The sequence below is a fragment of the Zingiber officinale genome, chromosome 1A (genome assembly GCF_018446385.1).
Source record: "Zingiber officinale cultivar Zhangliang chromosome 1A, Zo_v1.1, whole genome shotgun sequence".
In the NCBI taxonomy this organism is placed as follows: domain Eukaryota; kingdom Viridiplantae; phylum Streptophyta; class Magnoliopsida; order Zingiberales; family Zingiberaceae; genus Zingiber; species Zingiber officinale.
The window spans coordinates 21,870,525-21,896,829 of NC_055987.1; the positions used below are offsets into that span (position 1 = coordinate 21,870,525).

Here is a 26,305-nt window from a genome sequence, read left to right on the forward strand (position 1 = left end):
ATCACGCAGGGCATCAAACACCCAAATGATCATCCGTGCCTCGGTTGGTCATCGCATGAATCGCACTGCGAGTAGTAGCAGTAGAGGTCTCTAGAATAGCCTCAGATATCCCGCACCGATCGGGGAGGGTTTTCTTTCCGCTATCCGTCCTTCTTGACATTGATTCAAAGATCTATCTCGATGCGAGTTGTGACTTGTCTGGATCTCGATGGCCTCGGCAATGGAACTTAGAGCGCGTCCGTCCGAGTGGTGGGTGCAGCTACTCCGTCGCCATCTGCGTCGATGTTTGCGCTCCGTTTTCGCTGTTGCTTCACATAACTCGGGAGCGAGCTCCGCTCGCTGAAGCGTCTCTCGTGTTCGCGTCGACCGCCGACGGCTACTCAAATTGCGCCGATTGTACTAAATCGGAATCTTTGGGCTGTGGCTCCAGCGATGCGGCCGATCTTTGCGTTCTTGCCGGAATCGAGTCTCTTCGACTTGTTGCTTGCTTCACGCTTGCACGAACCGGGAATCTCCTGTGTAAGAAGTCTCGGGAGATGTCGCCTGAGGATTCCGCACCTCCAAAGCAGCTTGCAGTGGCCCAACTAAGACTAAGCCGGAGACAGGAAAAGGTACCGAGACGCTAGCCTTCCTGATTCATCCGCTGACCATGGAGTCTTTATATAGGCACTGAACTGCGTGTAGTGTGGTGTACTGCGCGCCCATCATACTGCGAAGCTTGGCGTTGCTCATGATTTCGAACATGGAAACTGTCCTCGGGATGGGACAGCGTATAGAACGAATCCAACCCAAACATGTCCTCACGGGATAAAGAACTACTATGGGAACATCATACATACATATGCAGACGTCACTGTCTCATGTTTTCGCCTTACCCCTCGGAGACGTACACCCACACCACGTGATATCCTAGGACACCGGCTACACGTTCACTGGGGAGATTCTCAATCATGTTTCAAGGAGACTATTAGATATGTGCTACCTCATTTGTCGAGCGTGCGATTCATGGTCCTGCGTCTCCCGGCTCCCGATCTTATCCCCCACCCGAGGCATGTGGCTGTACGCCTTTAACCATCAGCTGGACCCCGTACGGTGTGACCGGTGAATACCCTCATTTGGCCACCGCCGCTGACTTCGCGTGCGTTGACTCCACCGGACCGGGGGCAGGCGGTCGAACCCACCCTCCGTGATGAAGCCACACGCCGCTGACTTCCACGTGGCGTTGACTCCAGGACGGTCCACTGTTCTTGCCAACCGGATCAAGAATATTATCACTTCTACTAAACGTGAGTTACATAACGACAGAGAATATCCAAGAAATGTTGGCAATCGAGAACGTGATTCGAAACAATAATCGAGTAATTATGCTAGCGGGAGCTACTCGTTGGAGTTATCACTATGACCCAATAAAAAACTTGATAAGTACGTATGCTGCAACCTGCAAAGTTTTTGAAGTTCTTAGTGACCATTCTCCAAATAGAAGAGCTAAGGCTTAAGTTCAGGGGATTTATAGAAACATGACAAGCTTTAAATCTGTGTTCATTTTGCATTTAATGCATAAAATTATGAGAACAATAGATACTCTTTGTCAAATTCTTCAAAGAAAATCGCAAGACATTTTGTCTGCTATTACATTTGTCTCTACTACTAAAACTATTCTCAAAGAACTTAGAGAATACGGGTGGAAAGAATTTCTTCATAAAGTGAAAGTTTTTTTTGTACGAGAAATGAAATTGATGTGCTATATAAGATTGGTCGTTCATATCAGCAAACTACAATTGAGCATCATTACCACTTTGATGTTTTTAATGCAACAATAGATTTCATCTTAATGGAATTAAATATTCAATTTAATGAGTCATCAATGGAACTTCTTTCTCTTAGTACAACTTTACATCCTAAAAATTCATTTGAATCAATTAATATTAATGATATTTGCAAGCTTGCAATGAAGTTTTATCATGAAGATTTCACAAATCAAGACATCATTGTTTTGAAGTATGAATTGGTACATTATAAAATTGACGTGATACAAAATCTGAAGGCTTATACACTTGTTGAGTTATGTCAGCAATTAACTGATAGTAGGCAATCAAAGGTTTATGTTATATTGACTAAATTGATTCATCTGATTTTGACGTTACATATTTCTACTGCCACTACTGAGCGATCCTTTTAAGAAATGAAGAATGTGAAGACAGCACTTCGCAATAAAATGGAGGATGAATTTCTTGAAAATTGTTTGACACTTTATATTGAACGAGATTTAGCTAAGGATATTGATCTTGTCCGAAAGTCGTGAAGAAGGTTAGTTAGGGATGTGGCTCCTCTGTTGACCTCGGGAAGATTCCACTCCGATCTCGTGAAGACTCCGCTTCGATCTGCAACACAAGAAATGTCAATGTCGGGCCAGGGAAGGGGTCCCATCGTTGGTCCTCCGACACTCAAGTCAGTCACCTGAACAGTAGAAGAAGGCAAAGCGATGTAGTAGCAGCAAAAGCACAAGCGTGAATAATAAATAACACATATATCCGTTGGTGCATGAACCCACTTAATATAGTGCTACAGTATGCGACGTGCACACTTCTCAAAGCACGAGTACATTTTTCCAACCGTCCTATGAAAGAACATGTCAAAAAAGTATCTGTGACACCATGCCTTAACAAGACATGCAAATCCCTGACATGATCATAAAAGCTTCCGTCGTACGATTTACCTGTTGACCATGCCCTGTTGTCAGTGGCTTTACCTCCCAAAGGGATATTATGGGATATGGGAGGGGCCCAGCGAGGTAGCCGCTCAGCCGGGACTCTCTGCCCGATTGATCTCAGCTGCTCTTATTCGTTGTAATTTGGTTCGACCGATTGTCTCTAACCCGACCGGACATGAGCTCCGGTCGGCCCGGTACTCGCTTGGTCAGTTGTGCGTCATCTGATGTTCTTTTTATATAACTTGTCCGAGAGAGCAATTTACTCCAATGAGCTTCTTGGTCGATCGGACCCTTCAAGCCCGATCAGCAACTGAAATCGACCTCCGATCGGCAGCTGAAGTCGACCTCCGCTTAGCCCACTTTTGGTTAGCCCGTTGGTTACCTAGCGTTGACCACCTTGACTTTGACCTCCATGCTAGTCTTGACTTTGACCTCCAAGCTGCCTTGACTTTGATCTCCACGTTGACTGCTATCTCCATCCTTGACCCGCACTTGGTGAGCCCCCCTTATCACCGCATTTGATATAGATGTAGATTCTATTATAGATAAATTTTATGTTTCAAAATCTAGTAGGGCACAACTTTATTGAATAAAATAATGTAATAATTTTTTTTATACATCTATTTTTATAATAATATATAATTTATTACATTAATTTCAACCCCCAACTCGAATTCCTCAATCCGTCCTGGATCCTCTTCTCCTCAATTATTGATCTTATTATTATTAGAAAAAATAATTAAATATAACTTCTTTTAAAAAAATGATACATCATAATTATATAAATTATTTATTTATTTAAATAATATATATTTAAAATAGTAAGAAAAATAGAGTATTAATTAAATAGTAACAAAATATAAAATAATTAAAAAATATATAGCAAAATATAAATTTGATATATTAGATTTTTTTTATATTTAAATAAAATTTAAAACAGTAACAAAACAATTTTCATAATATAAATTAATAAAATTTATTTTTTATATATATTTTATTAGGATAATTCAATTAGGATTTATAAAAGTTTATTAAAACTATCACACTTCTCTTGAAAATTATTTAAATTAATTAAATCTTTTTCGATAACATGAACGCAACATCGCTCGTGTCGGTTTTATGAGACGGCACCAGAAGCGTCCCGCAATGCTTCAAGCGTCCCACAACGCTTCCAGCGACCAATGGCAGAGCCAACCCAAGTAATCTACCCGAGTTGTGGACTACGAGTGCAATTGTCGACACAGACACCCTACCTTCCACTATTTCTCTTTTTTTTTTTTTGTTCCTTTCCCAACTATAAATCTAAGTTTTTTTTCTTTCTCACCGCCATTAGCCACCAGACTATCGCCCCAGTACCTCTTAACCTGGCTCCGCCATTGCCAGTGGCGCCGGAGACGTCCCATGACGCTTCCAACGCCGGCATCCTGTCAGATGACGTATGCTTTCGCCTAGGTTGACTACCTAACACTTTTTCAGTGCGGTTGGCAGTCGGGCAAACGCCTGGTCCGAAATTTAGAAGACTGCATAGAATTTTTTTAAAAAATTGTCTTATTGTAATTTGCAAAAATCTGAAATGTAAAATTAAATAAAGGGCATACTTTAGCAACTAGAAATTATCATTGCAGAAAGTAGATAATTAAATCTAAAAAACACCATAAATTAGAAACGTATCTAATAAAGCAAGTCTGAATGAGACTTCATCACGCTAAATTATGTTTGAAGAATGCACTTACTCTTGAAAATGCTTTTACGAAATGCATTTTTCTCAAATGTCAAAGCATCCAATCAAACAAATTAGGGAAAAGTTCTAATCATTCAGGTGTGATGTGTAAAATGAATATGGATTTTGCTTCTGACAACTATTATTTTATCTTGGCTATTCTTTTATAAATCATAAGAATACTTATTTTCATATGTCGAAATTATTATTCCTTAAAAAAACTAACGAATATATATTTCTATTCTATTCTTATACTATCGCTTTCCCTAAAGATAATTGTTTTATTTCATCTGAGAAAAAGTAACGCAGTAAAATTTTAAAAGACAAAGTGCACCCACTAAAGACGACTAAAATAGCAATGTCCTACAAACAAGTTATAGAACAGCATGACTGTGTTAGGTCCGCATATGTATATGTTTTTAAACAAGAGCCAGAAAAGCTTAAATAATATGAATAAATTGTATCTTTATTAAAAATATCTCAGCATTGGGCTTGGTACAAAAAGTTAAAAGGAAAAAAAACTCACATTACAATCCATAATCGTGTAAAGAAATAATTGATACTCGTACCAGCAACTGACTTGAGATAATTTTAAGAAGAAACCAACACCAGAAAATACCAACTAAAATTAACACAAAAAAAAAAAAAAAAACTAGTTTCAGCATCAGTTTCGTAAGAAGCTAACTGGAGATGTACTCAATAAGTCGTCTATCAAGCTCAAAATTTTGACAAAGAAGCTTCTGCAATAAAAACAAGAAATTTACTGCATCAGCTTTATGAATCCCCCTCGATTAGTCTTTTAATGTTTTGCAGCACAATGTGTACATACTTTTAAACTAATTCGTTTTCAGGAAGAGGATAAAATAGACACAAGGCATAACTAATTAAAAGAAACTTTAATTATCTCTAAGACATTTAGATTTATCAGTCTTCCAGTTGGGGTGGGTTAAGACACAAGGTGATGATAAGTCGTCGGTGACTCAGTCACATCAGTTTCGTGGCAAGTTAACCATAGATGTATCCAATAAATCGTCTATCAAGCTCAAAAAATTTTGACAAAGAAGCTTCAGCAATTGGAAACACACGAAAATTCCTGCATGAGCTTTATGGAACTTCATCGATTAAAATCTTTTTTTTACAACATCATGTGTCTATACAAGAGTTCGCGCTGCAAAATCTGACTTTAACATATTGGTAAGTACCACTACATCTCCATAAGAAGTTAGGTGTAATATTAAATAAGTAAAAATTCTCACATCAGACGTTGGATAAAAACAAATATTATAAGAAAATTAATAGTCTAAGAATTTGAACATAGAACGTAGAAACCCTTGCCGGTAAAATAATGGAGATAGTAGATACGATGATTAAAAAAAAAAATTAACATTTTGTGTATACAAGAGAGAAAATGGATAGGCGAGAATGTAAAGATAATAGAGAACTCGGATTTTAAGTTATGGTCCATAAGAAAAAGTAAAATAAGAAATAAAGTGAATATTGTTGTAAATGGTTTATTAAAAGATGAAGTTGTTGGCGTAGTTAGAAAGAAGATAAAATTATAGCACTAAAAATAGTAGTGGAGAAAGAAACTATGAACATAATTAACATATATGCACCTCAAGTAAGATTAAATAAAGATATCAAATCAAAATTTTAGGGCGACCTAGATGAAGTATTACAAAACATTCCATCAAATAAGATGATTTTAATAAGAGGCGATCTAAATAGGGAGGGTGCATGAGGGTTATGAGTAGGGGTGTAAATGAACCAAGCCGCTCGTGAGCTATTTGAAACTCGATTCCATAAAAACTCGTTTGAGCTCGTTTAATGAGACTCTTTAAGATAAACAAACCAAGCTCAAGCTTCGCAATACTCAGCTCGTTAGCTCGTAAACACGTTCGTTAAACTAATGAATCAACTTTTAAATTAAAAAAAATAATAGTTTTGATATTAAATTTATAGATTTTGCACTCTACTTATGAAAAATATAGATAAATATATTAAATTTATTTATTATAATAAAATTATAAATTTTAATAAGAATATTATAATTTTCTCTAAATATATAATTTAATTTTTAATGAATATTTGAATTTATAATTTATACTTATTAAGCTCGTTTAGATTCGATAAAAGCTCGAATAAGCTCGTGAGTCATGACTATATTCGTTAAATAAAGCTCGAGCTTGGCTCGATTATAAACGAGCCAAGCTCAAACATTCAAGAATTCGGCTCGGCTCGGCTCGATTACACCCCTAGTTATGAGTTTGAAACAAAAAATGAAGAAGGAAAAATTATATTAGATTTTAAGATAGCATGTGACATTGTACTAGCTAATATATTTTTTCTTTTAAAAGAAAAGAACACTTGATCACGCTCAAAAAATAGAATAATAAATCGCAAATTGATTTTCTTATGATTAGAAAGAGGAATAGAAATATTTGTAAATATTGTAAGATCACCCCTAGATAAAGTTTAATTACTCAACATAAGTTAGTAGTGTTAAATATACGCTTCAAACATAGTATTAATAGGAGAAAAAATATACATGACTCGTAGAATTAAGTGATGGAAGTTAAAAGATGGGAAGAAAACATATTTAAGAGATAGGAGTACTCTAATACGACATGGGATAAAATGATATCGAAGTTGAAAATAGTAGTCAAGAGTGTACTTGGTGAGTCAAAGGGGCATGCACCACCAAAGAATCTCGACACTCTTGGTGGGTCAAAGGGACATGCACCACCAAGGAATCTCGATAATGGAATGAGAAAGTATAAAAAGTGAAGGAAAAATGAACGGCTTATAGAAATTACATATTTGTAAAAATGAGAAAAACTTGAAAAAAAAAAACCAAGAAAGAGGTTAAGAAAGCAATGGATGAAGCAAATAATAAAACTTTGGACGATTATATCTATTGTGCAATTTCCCCTAGATCAAAGTTGATCAGGTTGACTAAGCTTGAGTTGGCCTGAGCTTGGGTTTCGACGATCAAAGGTTAACTATAAGAGTCAAGTTGGTCAAGGTTGACCAGATACTTGACTGGGAAGTCCTAACTGGAGGTTAGGCAAGGGAAAGACCAATGGAAAGGTTGACAGAAGAAGAAAATCCAAGTGGATCAGTGTTGACCGGACACATGGTGTTGGAAAGTCATGGTGAGTGAAGCCAGACAATGAAAAGTACTGGTGAGTGAAGTCAGACAGTTGAGAAATCCTAGTAAGTGAAGCTAGGAGAAAGTCTTGATAAGTGAAGCCGGACAGATGGAAAATCCTAGTAAGTGAAGTTAGATGGTGAAAAACCCTAATGAGTGAAGCCAGACATGTGGAAATCCAGATGGGTTAAGGTTGACCGGACATCTGGTGTTTGGAGTCTAAGTGTGTCAACGGTTGACTAGACACTTGGCACAAGACGATAAGTCTAAGTAAGTCAAAATTGACCAAACCAAACACTTGGTACGAGAAGAAAAGTCCAAGTGGATCAAAGAATTAACCAGACACTAGGCATGAGACGATAAGTCCAATTGGGTCAAAGTTGACCGAACACTTGGCACAAGGAGAAAATCCAAGTGAGTCAAACGATTGACTGGACACTTGGTTACAAAGTTCCAGTAGGTTAAGGTTGACCAGATGCTAGGCATGAGAAAATCCCAGTAGGTCATGGTCAACCGAATGTTAGGTAAGGAAACTCTAGCCTTGGATTAAGCAAGTTAGGGTTGGGCAATCGATTGACCCTAAGCTAATCGATTTAGTAATCGATTAGGAGGTTCTTGCGAGAACACAAAGGACCGGAATCGATTGGTTCAATCGATTAGGCTCGATTGACTAATCGATTAGGGCAAGTTGTTGAGAGAACAGAAGGTGATGGAATCGATTGACCTAATCGATTCCGGTCGCAGTGTGATATCGCGAGTCAGGCGGAATCGATTGATTAATCGATTCTAGGGCCTCTCGTGTGAACATAGAAGCAGCTGAATCGATCAACTGATCGATTTAGATGACTCAATCGATCAGTTGGGATATGACTATTGCACAGATTACGAGATCGGACTGGTAACGCTCGGATCTCACGTGGCAATTGATTGGGGAGTAAGTCCAATCGATTGGAAGCCCTATATCGCGAAGAATAAAGTCGTTAGTAAGGTTCAAACGAAACAACTCTCCACCTTCATCTTCGCTTTGTTCACCCGTTCTTAGAAGTTTTGGGAGACAAACTGTTGTTGCATTTTCCACCTTCAAGAGACATTTAAAGTAAGAAAATCTCAAGGATTTAAGGTTCAAAGTGTTAAGTCGTCTTCGATTTGTATTTTGATTTATTTCCTTGTTTAGAGTTGTATTTATTGTTCTTTAGTTGTACGAGATTTCTCCACCTCCGGATTGTTCCAAGAATGAGTGTTTACATAATGGAGAGTGTGCTCGAGTGTAGATCCTTGGATTAGTCACCTCTTCTTAAGGTGGATACTATGTAAATCCTTTGTGTTAACATTGAGAGATGTCCGCTTCAAGTATTCCGTTGCAAATCATCATCGACGAAGCGAGAGAGTTATTCACCCCCCAGTATCGATAATTAGATACAAAAGAAGGAGAATGAGATATTTATAGAATAACTAAAATAAGAGAGAGGAAGACAAGAGATCTTATCCAAATAAGCTATATTAAAGATGAATACAATAAGGTACTAATAAATGATGGAGAAATAAAAGAGTAGTGAAAGATGTATTTTTATTAATTTTTTAATGACAGTTTATGTTACCAACTTAACTAAGATAATTTAAGTAAGTTAAATGAGTATAGAAATTTAAATTTTTATCATAGAATTCGAACTTCAGAAATAGAAAAAATTTTAAATGGGATGCAAAATAAAAAAGTTGTTGGACTATATGATATTCCGATAGAAGTATGGAAATACCTAGGGAAACTAAGTATTGAATAACATACAAAATTATTTCATATGTATTAAAAACGAAAAAAATGTCTGATGAATGGAGAATAAGTACTCTAGTTCTCTTATATAAGAAGGGAGACCTATAAAATTGCAAAATATAGAGATGTTAAATTAATGAATCATATCATGAAACTTTGGTAAAGAATAATAGAAAAAAGATTAAGAAATGATATTACGGCGATTAAAAATCAATTTGAATTCATACTTGGAAAGCCGATAATTGAAGTTATACATCTTCTCGGACAACAAATTGAAAAGTATCGAGAGCAAAAACAAGATCTACATATGTTATTTATTGACTTACAAAAAACTTATGATAGAGTGTCAAGAGAAATTATATGAAGAATTCTAGAAAAGAGAGGTTGAAGCATTTCAAATAAAGATAGGATTACACCAAGATCAACTCTAAGTCCTTATCTTTTTATACTAATCAGGAACGAACTCATTGAACACATTTAAGACAGTATAGTGGTACATGTTGTTTGCAGATGACATTGTTTTGGTAGATGAGACACGTGAAAGACTAAATGCTAAATTAAAAGTTTGACGGGAACCACTAAAAGTAAAAGGTTATATAAAATTTAAGTTTAGCAATATTAAACATAATGAGACAATTGTAAAATAGTAGATGACGAGTTGTCTAAAATTGAAAAATTTAAGGAGAGTGTCAAGTGTTTTATGTGATCGTAAAGTAACTCTAAAACTTAAAGGAAAGTTTTATAAAACAGCGGTTAGACCTGCTATATTATATGACGTTGAATGTTGGGCTATGACTCAAACATATTAGCAGAAAATAAGAGTTGCAAAGATGAAGATGTTAAGGTAGATGTGTGGATATACAAGGATGGACAAAATAAAAAAAAGAAAACATTAGAGAGAAAGTCGAAATTGCATCTATTGAGGGAAAACTATGAGAGACACGTTTAAGATGGAAAGAACATGTACTTAGACGACCAATAAATGCTCCAATCCGGTAATGTGAAACTATGACAAATACGCACATCAAATAAGGAAGACCAAAAAAGACTTAGTTAGATAATGATATAATAGGGGATTCAGCCCAATGACGTAGAAAAATCCATATAGCCGACTTCGCCTAGTGGGATAAGGCTTGATTGTTGTATCATGTGCACATGTATAACCTAATTCATTTGGAGGGACAGTATAAAATAGATGCCAAAAGCAAGTTAATTAGCTTGACACATTCAGATTTGATCAGCCTTCCAGTTGTTTAGGGGTTGAATAGGTAACATTGGTGATAGTTAGAGCAAGAGTTTAGCTACATCATTTAAGATGAAGGACGAGTTGGTAATTAGGTAGCAGTCAAGGCTACACTAAATAGTCTAACCACACTAAGAAAAATCTTTCTTACACGAATTCCACAAAGAAAAGAGAAAGGGGTAACTATAAATTCAAAAGAATGAGAATGAATATCCATCTTTCATCCTCCTAAACAAACATGAAAAAAAAAACATAAGTTAATTAAGCTACTGAAACAATGATGACCTAAAGGATCTACAATGAAACTTTTATAAACTGAAACAAACTTATAAAGTAAGAAGAAGAAAAGTAATGACCTCTTAAAATTAATGCGCATCAAACCAAATACCCACGAGTAAACTAAAAATGTCCAAGTGCCACAAAAGGAATGCTTGCATGTTATATAACATATTCTCCATGGTGACTTGCCATTGTTTAATTATCATGAAGTAAGATGACAGTGCTATCCTAGGGGTTTCTCTAATTGTCATATTGAACTATATGCTAAAATAACTTGCAGAGTGGAGCAATTAGAAGGATCATGTGTTGGATAGTCAAAAGTCACATTTAGAGTTTCTGCATCATACTTCTTAGCTTGAAAATAAGTCATTCAAAAATTGCATTTCATCCTGGGTAATTTCCAAAATGGCCCGTAATGTTTACTAGATTTTCAAAATGCCCCCCCCCCTCTCCTAGGTTTGATTAATATCAAAATGCCTCTATCTAAGACCAAAATACCCATTTACCCTTTATCACCAAAATCATTCGTTTGTTAATAGAGAGAGGGGGCAATTTTGACAACAAACTGAAGACATTAGGACATATTTACATTAACCAAATCTCGAGCAGTTTGACAATCACCCTTTTATCTTTTATATAGAAAGGCATAATATTCTCCCAAAAGTTCGATCTTACAAGTATTTTCACTGATTCTTTGAATAGCAGATAGACTCAAAGCTGAGTTGGTTAAGACAATCTCAAGGAAAGTGTTCTTTGCAAAGATGAACCCCAATTAAATCTAGTTTGAAAGAAATATGCTTGTAGTGTTTGTTGCACATGTATTTGATTGTTTGTTGACATCACAAATTTTTGGCCAAAAAAGAGACTAATCAAGAGGAATAGGTGGATTGTCACCATACAACATTGTAAAGCTTTTACTGATTGTTTGCTTGAAGAATTATTGTAAGCAAATTCAGCATGAGATAGACACAAACTCTATTGCAAAGATTCTTACCAACTAAGCTCCTTGAGATATTTCTCAAACTATACTAAAAATTTCTTATTACTAAAACAAACATGTTTGGATAATTGTATCTAACATATTCCCAATACTAACTCTTCCCAATGTTTAACTATTGTGAAGTAGCTTAAGCACTATTTAAGAGGTCACTCTTGTTGCCATGTACTCACAATTGAATAAATTAAAAAGTCAGGTGATTAGAAATTCCCCATGTTGGATGGTCAGAAAGTCAAGAAGTTGCATTGGTAATTCACATGTTAGTCAAAAATAATTCCAAAGTTAAAAATCAAATTCTAAATTTTTAGTTGTAAATTCTATTTTCTCATGGAGCCTAAATTCTCATAGCTCGACAATTGAACATGATAATACACCAAGAATTCTTTAGTTGTCGTATTTCAGCAAATGATGTATGCCAACCCTGAACAATCAATCTGATACTGACTGAAGGATTGGTAAGATTTATTTTAAAAAGGTATTTCTCTTTTAGAACTAGAAATTATATTTTTTTACTAATTTTGTATTTGAGATAATTCTGAAATAACAAATGACTAGTAGCAATAAGAGAAGAATACCTTTGAAATTTTTGGAAGAGAAATTTCTGCATAACCAATTTCTGGCAGTCTAACAATTTCAACGGCATTTTCAAACAAAATATAAGTTGGGATATGACCTGTTATGACCAAACAAGAAAGAACTAATAAAAATGTCAATTAAGCAAAAAAATCATTGTTCTAAAAAGGCATAAGAAGATAGCGTCCTTGTAGGTGTCAAAGAAACCAATTGATCATAAAACAATATCCAAAAATCATTTACCAGGCAAAGATATTCCAAATTTCTCTGCAGCGTTTGGAAAGTGACCGATATCCACTATTCCAAAAGAAATATTTTTATTTGAGTATCTGCCAGATATGTACAAAAGAAATACATCAAGAAAGGAAAACATATAGCAATAAACTTCAGAAGTTATATATTTCCATAGCTAGGTGAATCTTTGACTGCAGATTAACTATCTACCAAAGACATTAAAATATTGTTGAACGACTTTGGGTGAAATTGCCATAGAGAACCACTCTTAAAAGCACTATGCCATAATGAAGTCTGATTATCTGACTAACAAACAAAAACACACCTAACCAACTTTGCCATTGTAATAAGTGAAATTGTTGCACAATGATACACAAAAGCTTTCCTGACATTACAGCATAAAGAACTCACATTACTGAGAGATCAGGGAAAATACGACTGTTACACACATATGTTGAAGAACACAAAGCCCGAAACTCAACCTGTTCAATCATCAATGCAAATTTTGTAACCACAAGAAAATCAAATTAAAGAAGAGTTTAATGAATTTTCAAGTGCTAAAGCAGATCAAATCAATGAATTATTTCCGGTTGAAGAACTCCAAACTGTTCATGTACTTAAGCTGGCAAATGTAAAACAAAAGCTGCCAAAATAATTATGCTCAACTAACCAGCCAAAATTTTGAAGTGTTTCCTTCAGTCAACAAGCTTTCTAATTGCAAAGGGGTTAATTGACTACAATCACCTGAAACTCACAAAAAGAAAACTTCAGCTTCTATTGAAAATAATTAATGCATAAATAAAAGAACATAGAGTGGAACTCAAAGATCCTCAGCTACTTATGTATTTGTATCAGCTCAAGGATACAACTAGTAAAACTTTTATAAACCCAAATAGCTCTGAGGATATTTTATCAAACATTTTCTTGACTAATTTCACATACCTAACCATTAGTGTAACTAGTTAAAACGAACAAATGTGCTACACAGCTTAGATTAGGAACCATATAAAGGTCTGAATATGAAAGCTGCCATTCGCCATTAGTTTAGTGAGGTAGTGAAAAACAATTTCTTAAGTTAAATCAAGAGTTTCCATCTAAATTTATGAAATTTTAATGTCACCCTCTCCAATTGCTCATCTTGCTATTCAAATCCTTTGAACTTCTGCACTTTATCCTGAACATGATGTGCTCATATTTTTATCAACACCTAGTTTTTTTGTGAATGTACTTCTCCCTCTTCTGGGCACCCTACAGGCTCACACATCAGACTCAATACATTTTGTGTCATAGCCACGCTGTGAATATCTAGCAGTTCGCTACCTTAGATTGTTAAATGTGTAGATTGTGAAAAACATAAACAGATAATTCGGGCCAATTCCAAACAACTTGACTTTTGAAGTGGTCATTAATTATGCTAGCATGGTAACATGCAGAGTTATGAGCTTGAATCCAGTCTCAACCCAAATATTTATTTCAGCTGTGTTAAATTGCCATAATGAACCCAGTGTGCAAGAACCCAGACTGAAGCCTGCAATTTTTTACAAGTAAGTCCAAATTTTAAACTTAGTCTATCATGACAGTGAGAGGAAGGGAATTCGATACCAAGTCAATAAAATCCTTTTTGCAATTTATTTATAAACCAAGACAAAGTTTATTCTACAGAAACTAATAACAGTTTCTTTTATGCTTGGTTCCATTTTATGTTTGGAAAAGGTAGTGGGCATTGAAAATAGTCCATCTATATGAATGTGTGTTCTCTTAAAGGATTTAGCATTTGGGATAAGTATAATATCAATTACTCTTCAAAGGAAAATGATAGTAGCATGCATGCCCTTTGATTCTGTGTCTAACAAATTTATGCAGCTATGCTCTTGTTATCATGGTGCAGCAGCTTCAAAGCATGTTCAACATACAATTGTGGTGAATTTTATCCCTCAATTATGCTAGCAAATGCCATGAGTGAGAATGACAAAAAGTTTGAAGTGCTAAGCTAATATATTGATAAGTTCAATAATGAAACAACATAAGTAAACATTCAATGAGACAAGTATTTCATGAATTATCAAAGGTTTTCATAGCATACATCCTCCATTTCAAAAAAAGGGTAAAAGATAATAATAGACTAGGACATGAATCTAATTCAGTATAGTGATTAGGAGAATATAATGTAAAAGATAAAGTAATACCTAGGCCATCGTATGGTGGTTGCTGAGCAATAATGAATATTACTGCAAAGATAAATCCAAATATCAGGGAAACAAGTAAAATTTTGCATAAAGAAAAGTGGCGTTCCACATCTGTTAAAGCTACAAGTAAGGTCCTACAATAAAATTTAACCCTAATCATTTTTAACCAAATTAACTCTATATAAATTTCCAGTTGCTGAAATCAACTAAAGATAAAAACTGAGCAAAAACATAGCTCACGACTAATCATATGGCTTTATTGCCCGTTCTTTTTCATGTCTACTAGCTTATATATCAAAATATATTAATTTGTGTGGAATTGTATGAAGAGAAAAAGAACATAACTCTTTTTCATTATTGTATAATTTACAAGGAGTCCGACTAAAAAGGAGGATGCAAGAAACATTAGAAAGGAATATTACAAAATAAAAATCTCTCTCAATCACAAATTTAATTCCTTTCCTGTTATGTCATCTCCTTAATCATGTCAAATTAATTCTTTTCCTTCTATGTCATTTCCTTAATCATATCAAATCAAATCAGATCAGAATATTCTTTAATGTTGTCAAATCAAATCAGAATATTCCTTAATATTGTCAACACTCCCCTCTAGTTGGTGCAAAGATATTTATCATGCCCAACTTGTTGACTTGAAATTCAAATGCTTGTTTCAACAAGCCCTTAGTCAACACATCTGCCACTTGCTATGAAGTTGGCACAAATGGCGTGCAAATTATCCCTTCATCGAGTTTTTCCTTTATAAAGTGTCGGTCAATTTCAACATGCTTTGTTCTGTCATGTTGAACTGGATTTTGAGCAATGCTGATCGCTGCCTTGTTATCACAGTACAGCTTCATAGGAAGATTAATTTCCTTAGTAAGATCTTCTAGGACCTTCTTAATCTAAAGAACCTCACATATCCCTTGAGCCATAGATCTAAATTCTGCCTCGGCGCTGCTTCTTGCAACTACACTTTGTTTTTTGCTTCTCCAAGAAACTAAGTTTCCCCAAAGAAATGTGCAGTACCCTGAAGTTGACCTCCTATCAGTGATTGATCCTGCCCAATCAGCATCAGTATACACCTCAATCCCTCTCTTATCAATTTTCCTAAAAAAGAGTCCTTTTCCGGGAGTCCCTTTCAAATGTCGGAGAATTCGATATGCAGCTTCAAGGTGCTCTTTAAATGGAGAATGCATAAATTGACTTACCATACTCACAGCAAAGGCAATATCAGGGCGTGTGTGTGACAAGTAAATCAACCTTCCAACCAGTCTTTGGTACCTTCCTACATCTGCAGGAGTTCCCTGTTTGACTTCTCCAAGCTTAACACTAACATCTATTGGCGTTTCTAATGGTCTGCGGTCATTCAATCCAGTTTCTTTTAAAAGATCCAGAATATACTTCCGTTGGGTAACCACTATGCCCTTCTTGGATCTTGCAACTTCCATTCCTAGAAAATATTTTAGTTGGCCCAAGTCTTTAATCTCAAATTCTTTTGCTAAGCTTTGCTTCAATTTGCTCATTTCTTCAGCATCATCACCAGTCAATATTATGTCGTCCACGTAAACAATCACCACTGAAATCTTGTTTTTGGTGGATCTTTTAGTAAATAGAGTATGATCAAATTGACCCTGAGTATATCCTTGACCTTTAACAAACCTTGTAAACCTGTCAAACCAAGTTCTGGGGGACTGTTTGAGTCTATATATAGACTTTCTCAGCTTGCACACTTTATCCCCAAATTTCTCAATGAATCCAGGTGGAGGTTCCATATAAACCTCCTCTTCTAGGTTCCCATTTAAGAATGCATTCTTCACATCTAGCTGATTCAATGGTCAATCAAGGTTAGCAGCTATAGATAGAAGTATTCGTACTGTGTTTAATTTAGCAACTGGAGAAAAAGTCTCGGAGTAGTCTACTCCATAAGTCTAAGTGAATCCTTTAGCTACCAGGCGAGCCTTATACCTCTCCAAGGATCCATCTGAGTTGTATTTCACAGTAAATACCCACTTACAACCAACAACTGTCTTCCCATTAGGAAAATCCACTTTCTCCCAAGTAGTGTTCTTCTCCAAAGCTTTCATCTCCTTAAGAATAGCTTCTCTCCACTCAGGAACATTCAGGGCTTCCTGGATGCTGTTAGGAATGGATACACTAGACAATTATGAAATAAATGTACAATAGGAAGGTGAAATATTTTCATAAGACACAAAGTTTGACAGGGAATATTTTGTACAAGATCTAACACCTTTCCTAAGAGCAATGGGAAGATCACTAGAAAACTCAGGATTACCTGGAAGATTGGGTCCTTGTGAATCATGAATTTCATGATTGAACCTCTGATCGGATACTTGAGGATGCTAGGAACTAGGGCCTTCCTTTTTCTTTGAATAGACCAGACCTTCATATCGTTTCCCATCCATTTCTATTATTTCATTTTGTTCTTGTTTGTCGATAGACTCAATATTTTCCCCATTTTCTACCTCTTTTACTTTTAATGATAGGGCATCATTAGGAACAAGCGTAAAGGTTAAGTCAGATTTATCAACACATTCATCTTCATTAGGTTTGTTCTCCCCCTAAAGATGAGTGTTCTGGTATGAAGTTCCCTCAAGAAAAGTGACATCCATAGAGACAAATATTTTTTTCGAAATTGGATCAAAGCATTTGTAACCCTTTTGATTGTTGGGGTATCCTACAAATATGCATTTATGTGCTTTTGGATCAAGTTTTGATTTTCTAAAATCAAAATTATGAACAAATGCAACACTTCCAAAAATTTTTAAAGGGATGTTTGTCACTAACCGAGAATCAGGAAAGCATTCTGTGAAAACCTGGATTGGAGTTCTAAACGATAAATTTCGGGTTGGCATTCGATTATTCAAATAAGTTGCTGTCAGAACTGCTTCTCCCTAAAGATACTTAGGAGCCTTAGTTGTAAAACTCAAGGCTCTAGCAACTTCAAGGAGATGTTTGTTTTTCCTTTAAGCAATCTCATTTTGTTGGGGTGTATAATTACATGAACTTTGGTGCACAATTCATTTCTCATAAAAAAAATTTCCCAACATATTGTTAAAGAATTCCATTCCCTTATCACTTCGAAAAATTTTAATCTGAGTCTGAAATTGAGTTTGAACCATGTTATAAAAAATTTTGAACATCATTACAGCCTCAGATTTTTCTTTTAGCAAAAAAACTCATGTGACCCTAGTATGATCGTCAATGAAAGTAATGTACCATCGTTTCCCAGAAAGAGTGGTCACCCTAGAAGGACCCCAAATATCACTATGAATCATAGTAAAAGGTGCTGATTTTTAGTATGGTTTAGGTTGAAAAACATATCGATGATGTTTTGTTAATTCACATGATTCACATTGAAAAACTGACTGCTCTTTATTAATAAACAGCTTGGGAACCAACAACTTTAAATATTGAAAACTAGGATGACCCAATCTATAATGTCATAACAAAATTTCACTATTATTTGGAACAGAAATAGAGCTGAAATAAGTTTTATGGTCTGACCCCTCATTAAAGAGGTAAAACCTACCATCCTGTTTAGCATCCCCAATCATCTTCCTCGAGGTTAAATCCTGAAATTCACAATGCGAGGAACAAAAATTAGCTCTACAATTATGATAATGGGTGAATTTACTGATGGATAGAAGATTGTAGGAAAGGGTGGGAACATGTAGAACATCTTTCACTGTTATAGATTGAGAAATAGGTACTGGTCCTTTTCCTTTTCCTGCAATAGTAGCAAAGGAACCATCTGCAATTTTGATCTTTTGATTCCCTGCACTTGGTGTATAAGAAGAGAAATATTGCGAAATACCAGTCATATGATCAGTAGCACCTGAATCTAAGATCCAGAAGTCATTAGATTTGGTACATGCAAGGGTACCGATGGGAACAATACCTGAATCAGCAAGGGCACATGAAGAATTATAATTTCCTAAGGATTGGGACTAAAATAGTTTTTGTAAGTGCTCCATTTGATCACATGAAGGGCACGACTTTCATGTGCTCCCCTAACTTGTTATCACTGCCCTGTTTCCTCTTCCCATATGCTGGTTTTCCATGCAACTTCCAGCAGTTTTCACGAGTGTACCACGGTTTTCTGCAATAGTCACACCAAGGCCTTTGCTTTCCTTGTCTATTTCCTTCAAATTCTGCACCACGAACTGCAAGAGCGGACCCTTCCATTTCTGGTTTTGATTCAGGAATATTTTTTAGCATCACATATCGTCTTGCTTCTTCCCTACGTACTTCTGAGAAAACTTCTCTTAGAGGAGGCAAAGGCTTTCATCCCAGGATACGCCCTCGAACCTCATCGAGTTCCTTGTTCAAACCAGCCAGGAACACAAATACCGGGCCTCTTTCTATCTTCTTTTTATAGCGAGAACTATCATTTGGATTTTCCCAATCTTCTTCTTCAAACAAATCCAACTCCTGCCAAACAATCATCATCTCATTATAATAAGTTGTTACCTCACGATCTCCTTGCTCCATTTTCCACTATCGAGTGTTTAATTCGAACAATTGAGAATGATTGTCCAAATCTAAATACGTTTCTCTAACAGCTTCCCACACATCTCGAGCTATGGGTAGAAATATAAATGGCTTTCCAATCACAGGATCCATAGAGTTTATTAACCAAGCAGTGACCATGGAATTTTGAGACCGCCACTGTTTGAATCTTGGATCCTTTGTGGTTGGAGGTTTGATTTCACCATTGAGATACTCAAGTTTTCCTTTGTCGTCTATTGCCAATTGTACTGTCTGAGATCACTCAAGATAATTTTTTCCATTCAATTTATGAAGAGTAATCTGGAGAGATCCAATAGAGTTGTCAGGAAGAAAACCCGCCATCGGTTAAGCATTTGCTTGGGTTTTTGCCTCCAAAGGCATCATCTCACTCCCAGCATCCGAAGATGCTGGACTAGAGCCAACCATGGCTGCCTTAAAATTCATCCTTACATCCTATTGCTATGATACCATGTGGAATTATATGAAGAGAAAAAGAACATAACTCTTTTTCATTATTGTATAATTTACAAGGAGTCCGACTAAAATAGGAGGATGCAAGAGACATTAGAAAGGAAGATTACAAAACAAAAATCTCTGTCAATCACAGATTTAATTCCTTTCCTTCTATGTCATTTCCTTAATCATATCAAATTAATTCCTTTCCTTCTATGTCATTTCCTTAATCATATCAAATCAAATCAGATCAAAATATTCTTTAATGTTGTCAAATCAAATCAGAATATTCCTTAATACTGTCAACAATTTGTAGTTAAAAGGTAAATAAATAAAATGAAGTACAGTTACCTAGAAAAGCCACCAAGTAGCATAGGGCCAAGCTGTAGTTGATTACTAAGGCAATTGCAAATAGGAATGCCTGAAGCAAAAGGCAATCAAGAATGTTAGAATTTTTTTATGTAAGCAGGATGACAGAATATGTGCTGAAAATGGGAAACAGACTAGAGACTGTTTAGCAGATACTAAACTATGGGAAATCATTGGCTTGTAATTTTTCAAATAAGTGGCATAACACTAGGGATTCAATGCTGCAACCAGAATTAAATATACTTCACTATTCAAATTGGAAAAAGTAGATTCACCTACCTTGGCATATAGTAAACTATCAGCAACAAATGCTTCCCAGGTTTCCTCCCTCACCACCTGTTTGAAATATGTTCATCTAAATCAGTAACCAAGTATGTCAACAAATAGTCCAAATTGCTCTCAATTGGAAAATAACTCAGCGCTAAACTTCCCATCTATATCTAAAACAAAATTTTGCATCAGCAGTTACTACTTTAGTTTTCATAGATTTTAACATGAAGAACTGATTGCCTAGAGACAGGAACGTTTTCAATTGTCCAAATATGAGAACAACATAACTGCATTGTGAGGCCTTGGTGTTCCAATGCCCAATTGCTTTGTGGAGGAGAATTGACAAGGATTCTCAAAAATCTAAGAATGGGTGGTCATAAGAAAGTCGCAAGAAAGGATTCTAAGTTAGTAATCTTTGAGACTTCTAACACTGCTTACGAAATCCCTAAGCCAAAAAGAACATCATCATTGAGCTGCACAACTTCAATCCATTGAGATCAGCCGCAAGATAAATAAAGAAAAATAGGTGCAATATGATGAGTTAAAATTTACGGAAGATATTTTAGCGAATTGCATTTGAAGTTCACCTTTGCAGGGTTTATTTCATTATACAAAGCAGGAGGGCGTGAACCATGATATGCCACGAAGGCTTATGCAGTTTTATTTATTCAGATTAAAACGCGGGGGGAAAGGCGAAGCAATGATGAGTCCGATGGTATACCTTCACCACCAGCAGAACCAAAAACGCAAGAAACGCCTGAATCTCCTGTGGATCCAAAAAAAAACCCATTAAACAAACAAAACAGAAGTAAAATGCAGTAAATAGTCACCTTCGTGATGTCTCAATGACAAAGAAAAAAGAAACAAGAAACAAGGAAAATTAACATAATAAAGCATGAGTAAAGCTACCCGATGGATAAGATGATTGGAAAGATCCGAGGGGAGGCTTTGAACAGAGGAACTGCGAGCAGCGAAGTAAGAGCAAAAGAGGAGAACGTGAAGGAGATAGAATGGTTCGGTCACCATAAGATTCAGCCATGGGAAAGGGTGGCCACTCCTTGCTATCTCCGGCGCCGGCGCGGACCTCATCGCCTCCATATCGCCTTTCGCTCGCCCGCTCTCTGGTCGCCGGAGATCCAAACCTAACGGCACGGAAATAAATCTACCTTGTCCCCCTTCATGTTTTATAATTGGCTGCCTCCACGGGCTGGATCAGCAGGTTAGGTGCCTATAGCTTGCCAATGAAATTGTGGGGTCGAAAATCGTTAGTTGCACTCGGGGATAAAACTCTGGTCTACTGTGCCAAAAATTCCTTCGACCCCAGTCACCTATCCTGTCTAGCATTAACTGTGATTTACTTCCTCTGGAATCTTGTGAGGTCGGGGTAAGGGGCCGCTAGGATGACGGTTCCACCTTATGCCAATGTTTTTATAATTGGCTTCTTGGAGTCGAAATTCCTTGGCTTCTTGGGTCCAAATATTCATTGGCTCATCCCACCTGCCTAGCTATAGCCAGCAGTGCCCCGGGATATGATACCGTGGTGATCCAGATATCTATAATTTGATACCAGCTATAGTATATTGATGGAAATTTTTTCTTCAGATAGAAAGTCAACCAAAAGATGTTGAACTTTATTAGGACCTTTATATTTGGTTAGAGAAGGCGAATAATTTTTCTTAATTTTTGTCTACAAATTGTTAGCTGAAGTAAGAAAAATAAAAAAAAATAATAAAATATGAGAAGATAATGTTAACTCCTCAATTATTTAGTCTCCACCCCTTTGAGGCGACTAATTCAAAGCACACACGCACACGATCAAGTTTCACTATGATCTTCTCCTTCTCGAATCAAGAATGAAGGTGGAGAAACTTTTACACAATGATCTCTTCTTCTTACAAGATGAAAGATGAGCTTAGGAAGAAGAGATTGAGAGTTTGGAAGCTTATAGATCACTTAGAAAGCTTAACAATGTTTTTATATCAATTAATCATTTCTCTCCAAGTCTCAAGCCTTTTATATTCCAAGCTGAAAATCCTGATTGCCAGTCGACTAATGAAAGCATCAATTAACTGGTAGCAAGTAACGGCTACTGTGCTATGCACAGTTTGTGAGGATTCTGTTTGTCATCAGCCCAAATGTTGTATACCAGTTGACTGATACTTGTGTCAATCGACTGGTAGTTGGCCACAACATTCTGTTTGTTTTGATATCGGGTATCAGTCGACTGATAGAAGTATCAGTCGGCTGGTACCTCTTAATATGAGAATACAGGACTTCAAACATGATTTTTCATACTTGAACCAATTCCTTAGCCTAGACTTAGACCTTCAAGCATCTTTCATCAGTCTTGAGCCCTTAGGATGCTTCCAAGCCCACGGCTCCTCATCCTTGCGCTTGCCTTCAAGTGCCTCCTTTGGTTTCGTCATGCTAAGTCTCTTTTCGCCAAGAGGTCATACCTTCGAGACTTCACCTGCCAAGACTATCTTCTTGGCCTTTTCTTTGTACCTGCTTACTCCATATTTATGTTAGATCACCAACCTCGTTTAAGTACTTAAACTTTTTTGACCAAACATCAAAAGTAAATAATGTCTGGAGCAAGATTACACCAACAATCTCTCCCTTTTTAATATCTAGGAAATTTGTTTAAGCTAGGTCTTTAAATATGCAATAACCATAAAGCACAGGCATAATGAAAGTTCTAACTTAACCTATCCATTTCTTCCCATTTGCCGGGCAACAAAAAGAAAGAGGGAGCATAAACCAAAACTAATCCAAGCTCCCCCTTAATCTAAAATACCTTCTAAATGCGAGTGTCAAAGAAACAAGTCATAAAAAAGTATATCCAAAGGAAAGAAAATCGAGGTGAAGCATTAGAAATGAGAGTTGAAAACACAACGTGTCAGTCGACTAGTGTGGGATTTTCAACAATAATGTGCAATGTATATATCATATGACAACTTGGTAATTCTCACACTGAAATAGGCATAATCATCAAAAGGCACAATAGTTATCCATAAACAGACGATAAGCACATAAATTAGACATAAACATAACAATCATATACAAGCAAAAAATAGATATGCCTAAAAGTCATAATAATAGGCATGGAAGTCATACAAATGAACATAATAGTCATACATAGGATAAGCCTATACAAAGCCATAAAGGGACATAGTCATGAAATACAACATACTACAAGAGCGTCTATAGTGTTCGAGATGAATAATAGAAAAACATGTCTAAGCCAAAAATCTCTTGACACTAACTAAAAGTCATGCATCATGCCTAAACATCATCAACTGGAGGAGGAGGAGGAGGAGGACCCTGGTATACAAGATCCCAACGTCACATAATCTCGAGCATCTCTGTCTGCTGACAGACCTCCCGAAACTCTTGATGGACAAACTCCTCCAAGTGAGTGACCCGCTCTCTCAGGGGCATGTGTGCCGATCTAGGAGCAGGGACCTCCTCCGCATCATAGTTCAAATCTAAAGCATCCTATCCATGTCTGCGACGCTAGACAATAATGCCCCGACGTCGCTCAATCTATGCCAGAGATATTTGTCGAGGCCCTAGCTGATCAAAGTTCTTCGACAACTGATGTTGTGCACCCTGAGTGACATCAATCCTTCTAGATGTGAAGAACCATGTTAAGTCTGTTGGGGTTGCAAGGTTGCAAGCATAGTCCCACATTGAAAACACATTGGAAAGATCATGGGTTTATAAGAAAAAGATATCTCCATTGGCATGAGGCCTTTTGGGTAGAGCCCAGAGCAAAACCATGAGGATTTAGGCCCAAAGTGGACAATATCATGCAATTATGGAGATATCTAAATTCTTTTTCAATCCTACAATTGGTATCAGAGCCCAAACTGCCAGAAGGTTTAACTGCCGACTGTGCACAAGAGATATGATCTGATTGAGCCATGTGAGTACAATATTGACCTCGAACAAAGAAAGTAGGGGCTCCTATGTTCGAATCAAGAGGACCAGACACGAGGCAGGAAGTCTCAATTGCGGCTAGGCAAGGAAGTCCTAGTAGGTCGGGTGGATCGAGGGGCGGGAAGACCTGGTGGGTCGAGGATCGAACATTGGAAGTCTATGGTCCTTTATTTGAAGGGGAGATTGTTGGGGTTGTAAGGTTGTAAACATAGTCCCACATTGAAAAGATCATGGGTTTATAAGAGAAAGATATCTCCATTAGCATGAGGCATTTTGGGTAGAGCTCAAGAGCAAGACCACGAGGGCTTAGACTTAAAGTGGACAATATCATGCAATTATGGAGATATCTAAATTCTTTTTCAATTCTACAAAGACATGACAAAATGGCATGTACAACTTCCCTTGCACAGGACCAGAGAAGTGTATGATGGACTCATAGACTTAGAGAGTGACGTCAATGTCTAGTCACTACTCTAATGTATACATCATAACCAAATGAGGTAGTCTAATCTTTGCTTGCCTTTAGTGACAATGGGCAAGATGCATGCAATAATAACTTTGTAAAAGATATAACTATGGGTGGCCATGCATGTAGCATCAAAAATGCACCTAAGAGAAGCCCTAGGAGCATAAAAATAATGTTGATGAATCACGGGAAAGTGACTGGGTGAGGGGCTCAACAACCTGAGGAAAGCATGTGAACGTGCGAGTAGACTCCCTACACCCTAAAAAGGATCTCAACACATCAGGAGTGAACTCAAGACACACTCCTCCAAAAATAGCGTCAAATGCTCAACCACCACTGCTACTTATGGGATGGAGGTTATTGTAGAACTCCTTACATAGATCTAAATTAACCGTATACGTGCAATTTACCAACCTATCTAAACCATAATGCATAATTGTCTCAACGATGTCAGGAGCAATTTCACCAAAATAGGGTTGATTGAGATATCAATAACTCATCATTTGAAAGTCAATATTCATAAATCATTGGCAAGCGGCCTCAGAAGGGAACGATCTCCCGAAGGCACTAGAGGGGGTTGCCGAGAGGTACCCTCTCCTACCCTACATTTTTTTCCTAACTCTAAACCATGCAAATGAAAAAATGATGTACTCATTTTGATCCAATCAAAGGAGAAACCATGGAAAACATGCATACAAGTTAGGTTTAGCCATTAATCAGACAAAAATATTAGAGTGGAGTTGAGAACTCATTACCTACGCTCCATTTATCACTGATTGAAAGGTTGATGAAAGATTGGCATGATCCCCAAACCCTAGACTTGAATAGGAGAAAAAAACACTTGGTAGAAGAAGAGAGGGAGAGTAGATCTAAGGGCTTGGAGGATTTTAGAAGGGTTTAGGAGGATGAAAGAGGTGGTGAAGGGTTGTGGTCAGCGAAAAATGGCAAGCGGCAACAAAAAAACTAGGGTTTCTGTCTCCGCTCGATGGCGTGCGCCTTATAAAGATTTGCGAACACCAATCGACTAATGGAAGTATCAGTCGACTGGCCTTAATAACAAAAACATACAGAAGCTCTCTGTATCACAAAATAGTGTTATCAGTCGACTGTGCAGTCGACTGGTAATATCAGTCGACTAATACACAATATGAGTCCAGAATTATATCTGAACAGAGTTTTAAAAATGCACCAAATATTCTCTAGACCTCCAAAAATATTTAAATTTTATAGGAAGGTCTGTTTTGTTGATATCTACTTGGAAAAAATGAGTGGAAAATGTATATATCTCAAATCCCATAATAGACCTAAAGTCTTGTTGTGGTTTCTTCATAATATATTTTCTCATGCTAAACCGTAATGCATTCCTAGTATCCATTTATGTGATAATTACGCACCTAACTCATAATTTTATATC

The 26,305-nt window shown here is 36.6% G+C and overlaps 1 protein-coding gene across 2 annotated transcripts in view; it reads right to left on the reverse strand.

Moving 5' to 3' along the window:
* Window positions 1-21,651, reverse strand: part of LOC122020598 (thioredoxin-related transmembrane protein 2-like) — a 41,996-nt gene extending 20,345 nt beyond the window's left edge. The window contains exons 1-10 of one of the 2 annotated variants that reach the window (XM_042578594.1): window positions 21,393-21,651; window positions 21,205-21,249; window positions 20,493-20,549; window positions 20,196-20,265; window positions 14,862-14,903; window positions 13,346-13,419; window positions 13,087-13,157; window positions 12,685-12,770; window positions 12,444-12,541; window positions 4,876-5,170 (exon numbers count right to left, since the gene is read on the reverse strand). In XM_042578594.1, the coding sequence (XP_042434528.1) occupies window positions 5,111-5,170; window positions 12,444-12,541; window positions 12,685-12,770; window positions 13,087-13,157; window positions 13,346-13,419; window positions 14,862-14,903; window positions 20,196-20,265; window positions 20,493-20,549; window positions 21,205-21,249; window positions 21,393-21,581 (792 nt within the window). In that variant the 5' untranslated portion in view covers window positions 21,582-21,651 and the 3' untranslated portion in view covers window positions 4,876-5,110. Of the gene's footprint in view, window positions 1-4,875; window positions 5,171-12,443; window positions 12,542-12,684; window positions 12,771-13,086; window positions 13,158-13,345; window positions 13,420-14,861; window positions 14,904-20,195; window positions 20,266-20,492; window positions 20,550-21,204; window positions 21,250-21,392 lie in introns of those variants that run through there. The other variant, XM_042578602.1, reaches the window with a different exon arrangement.
* Window positions 21,652-26,305: the final 4,654 nt, after the last annotated feature.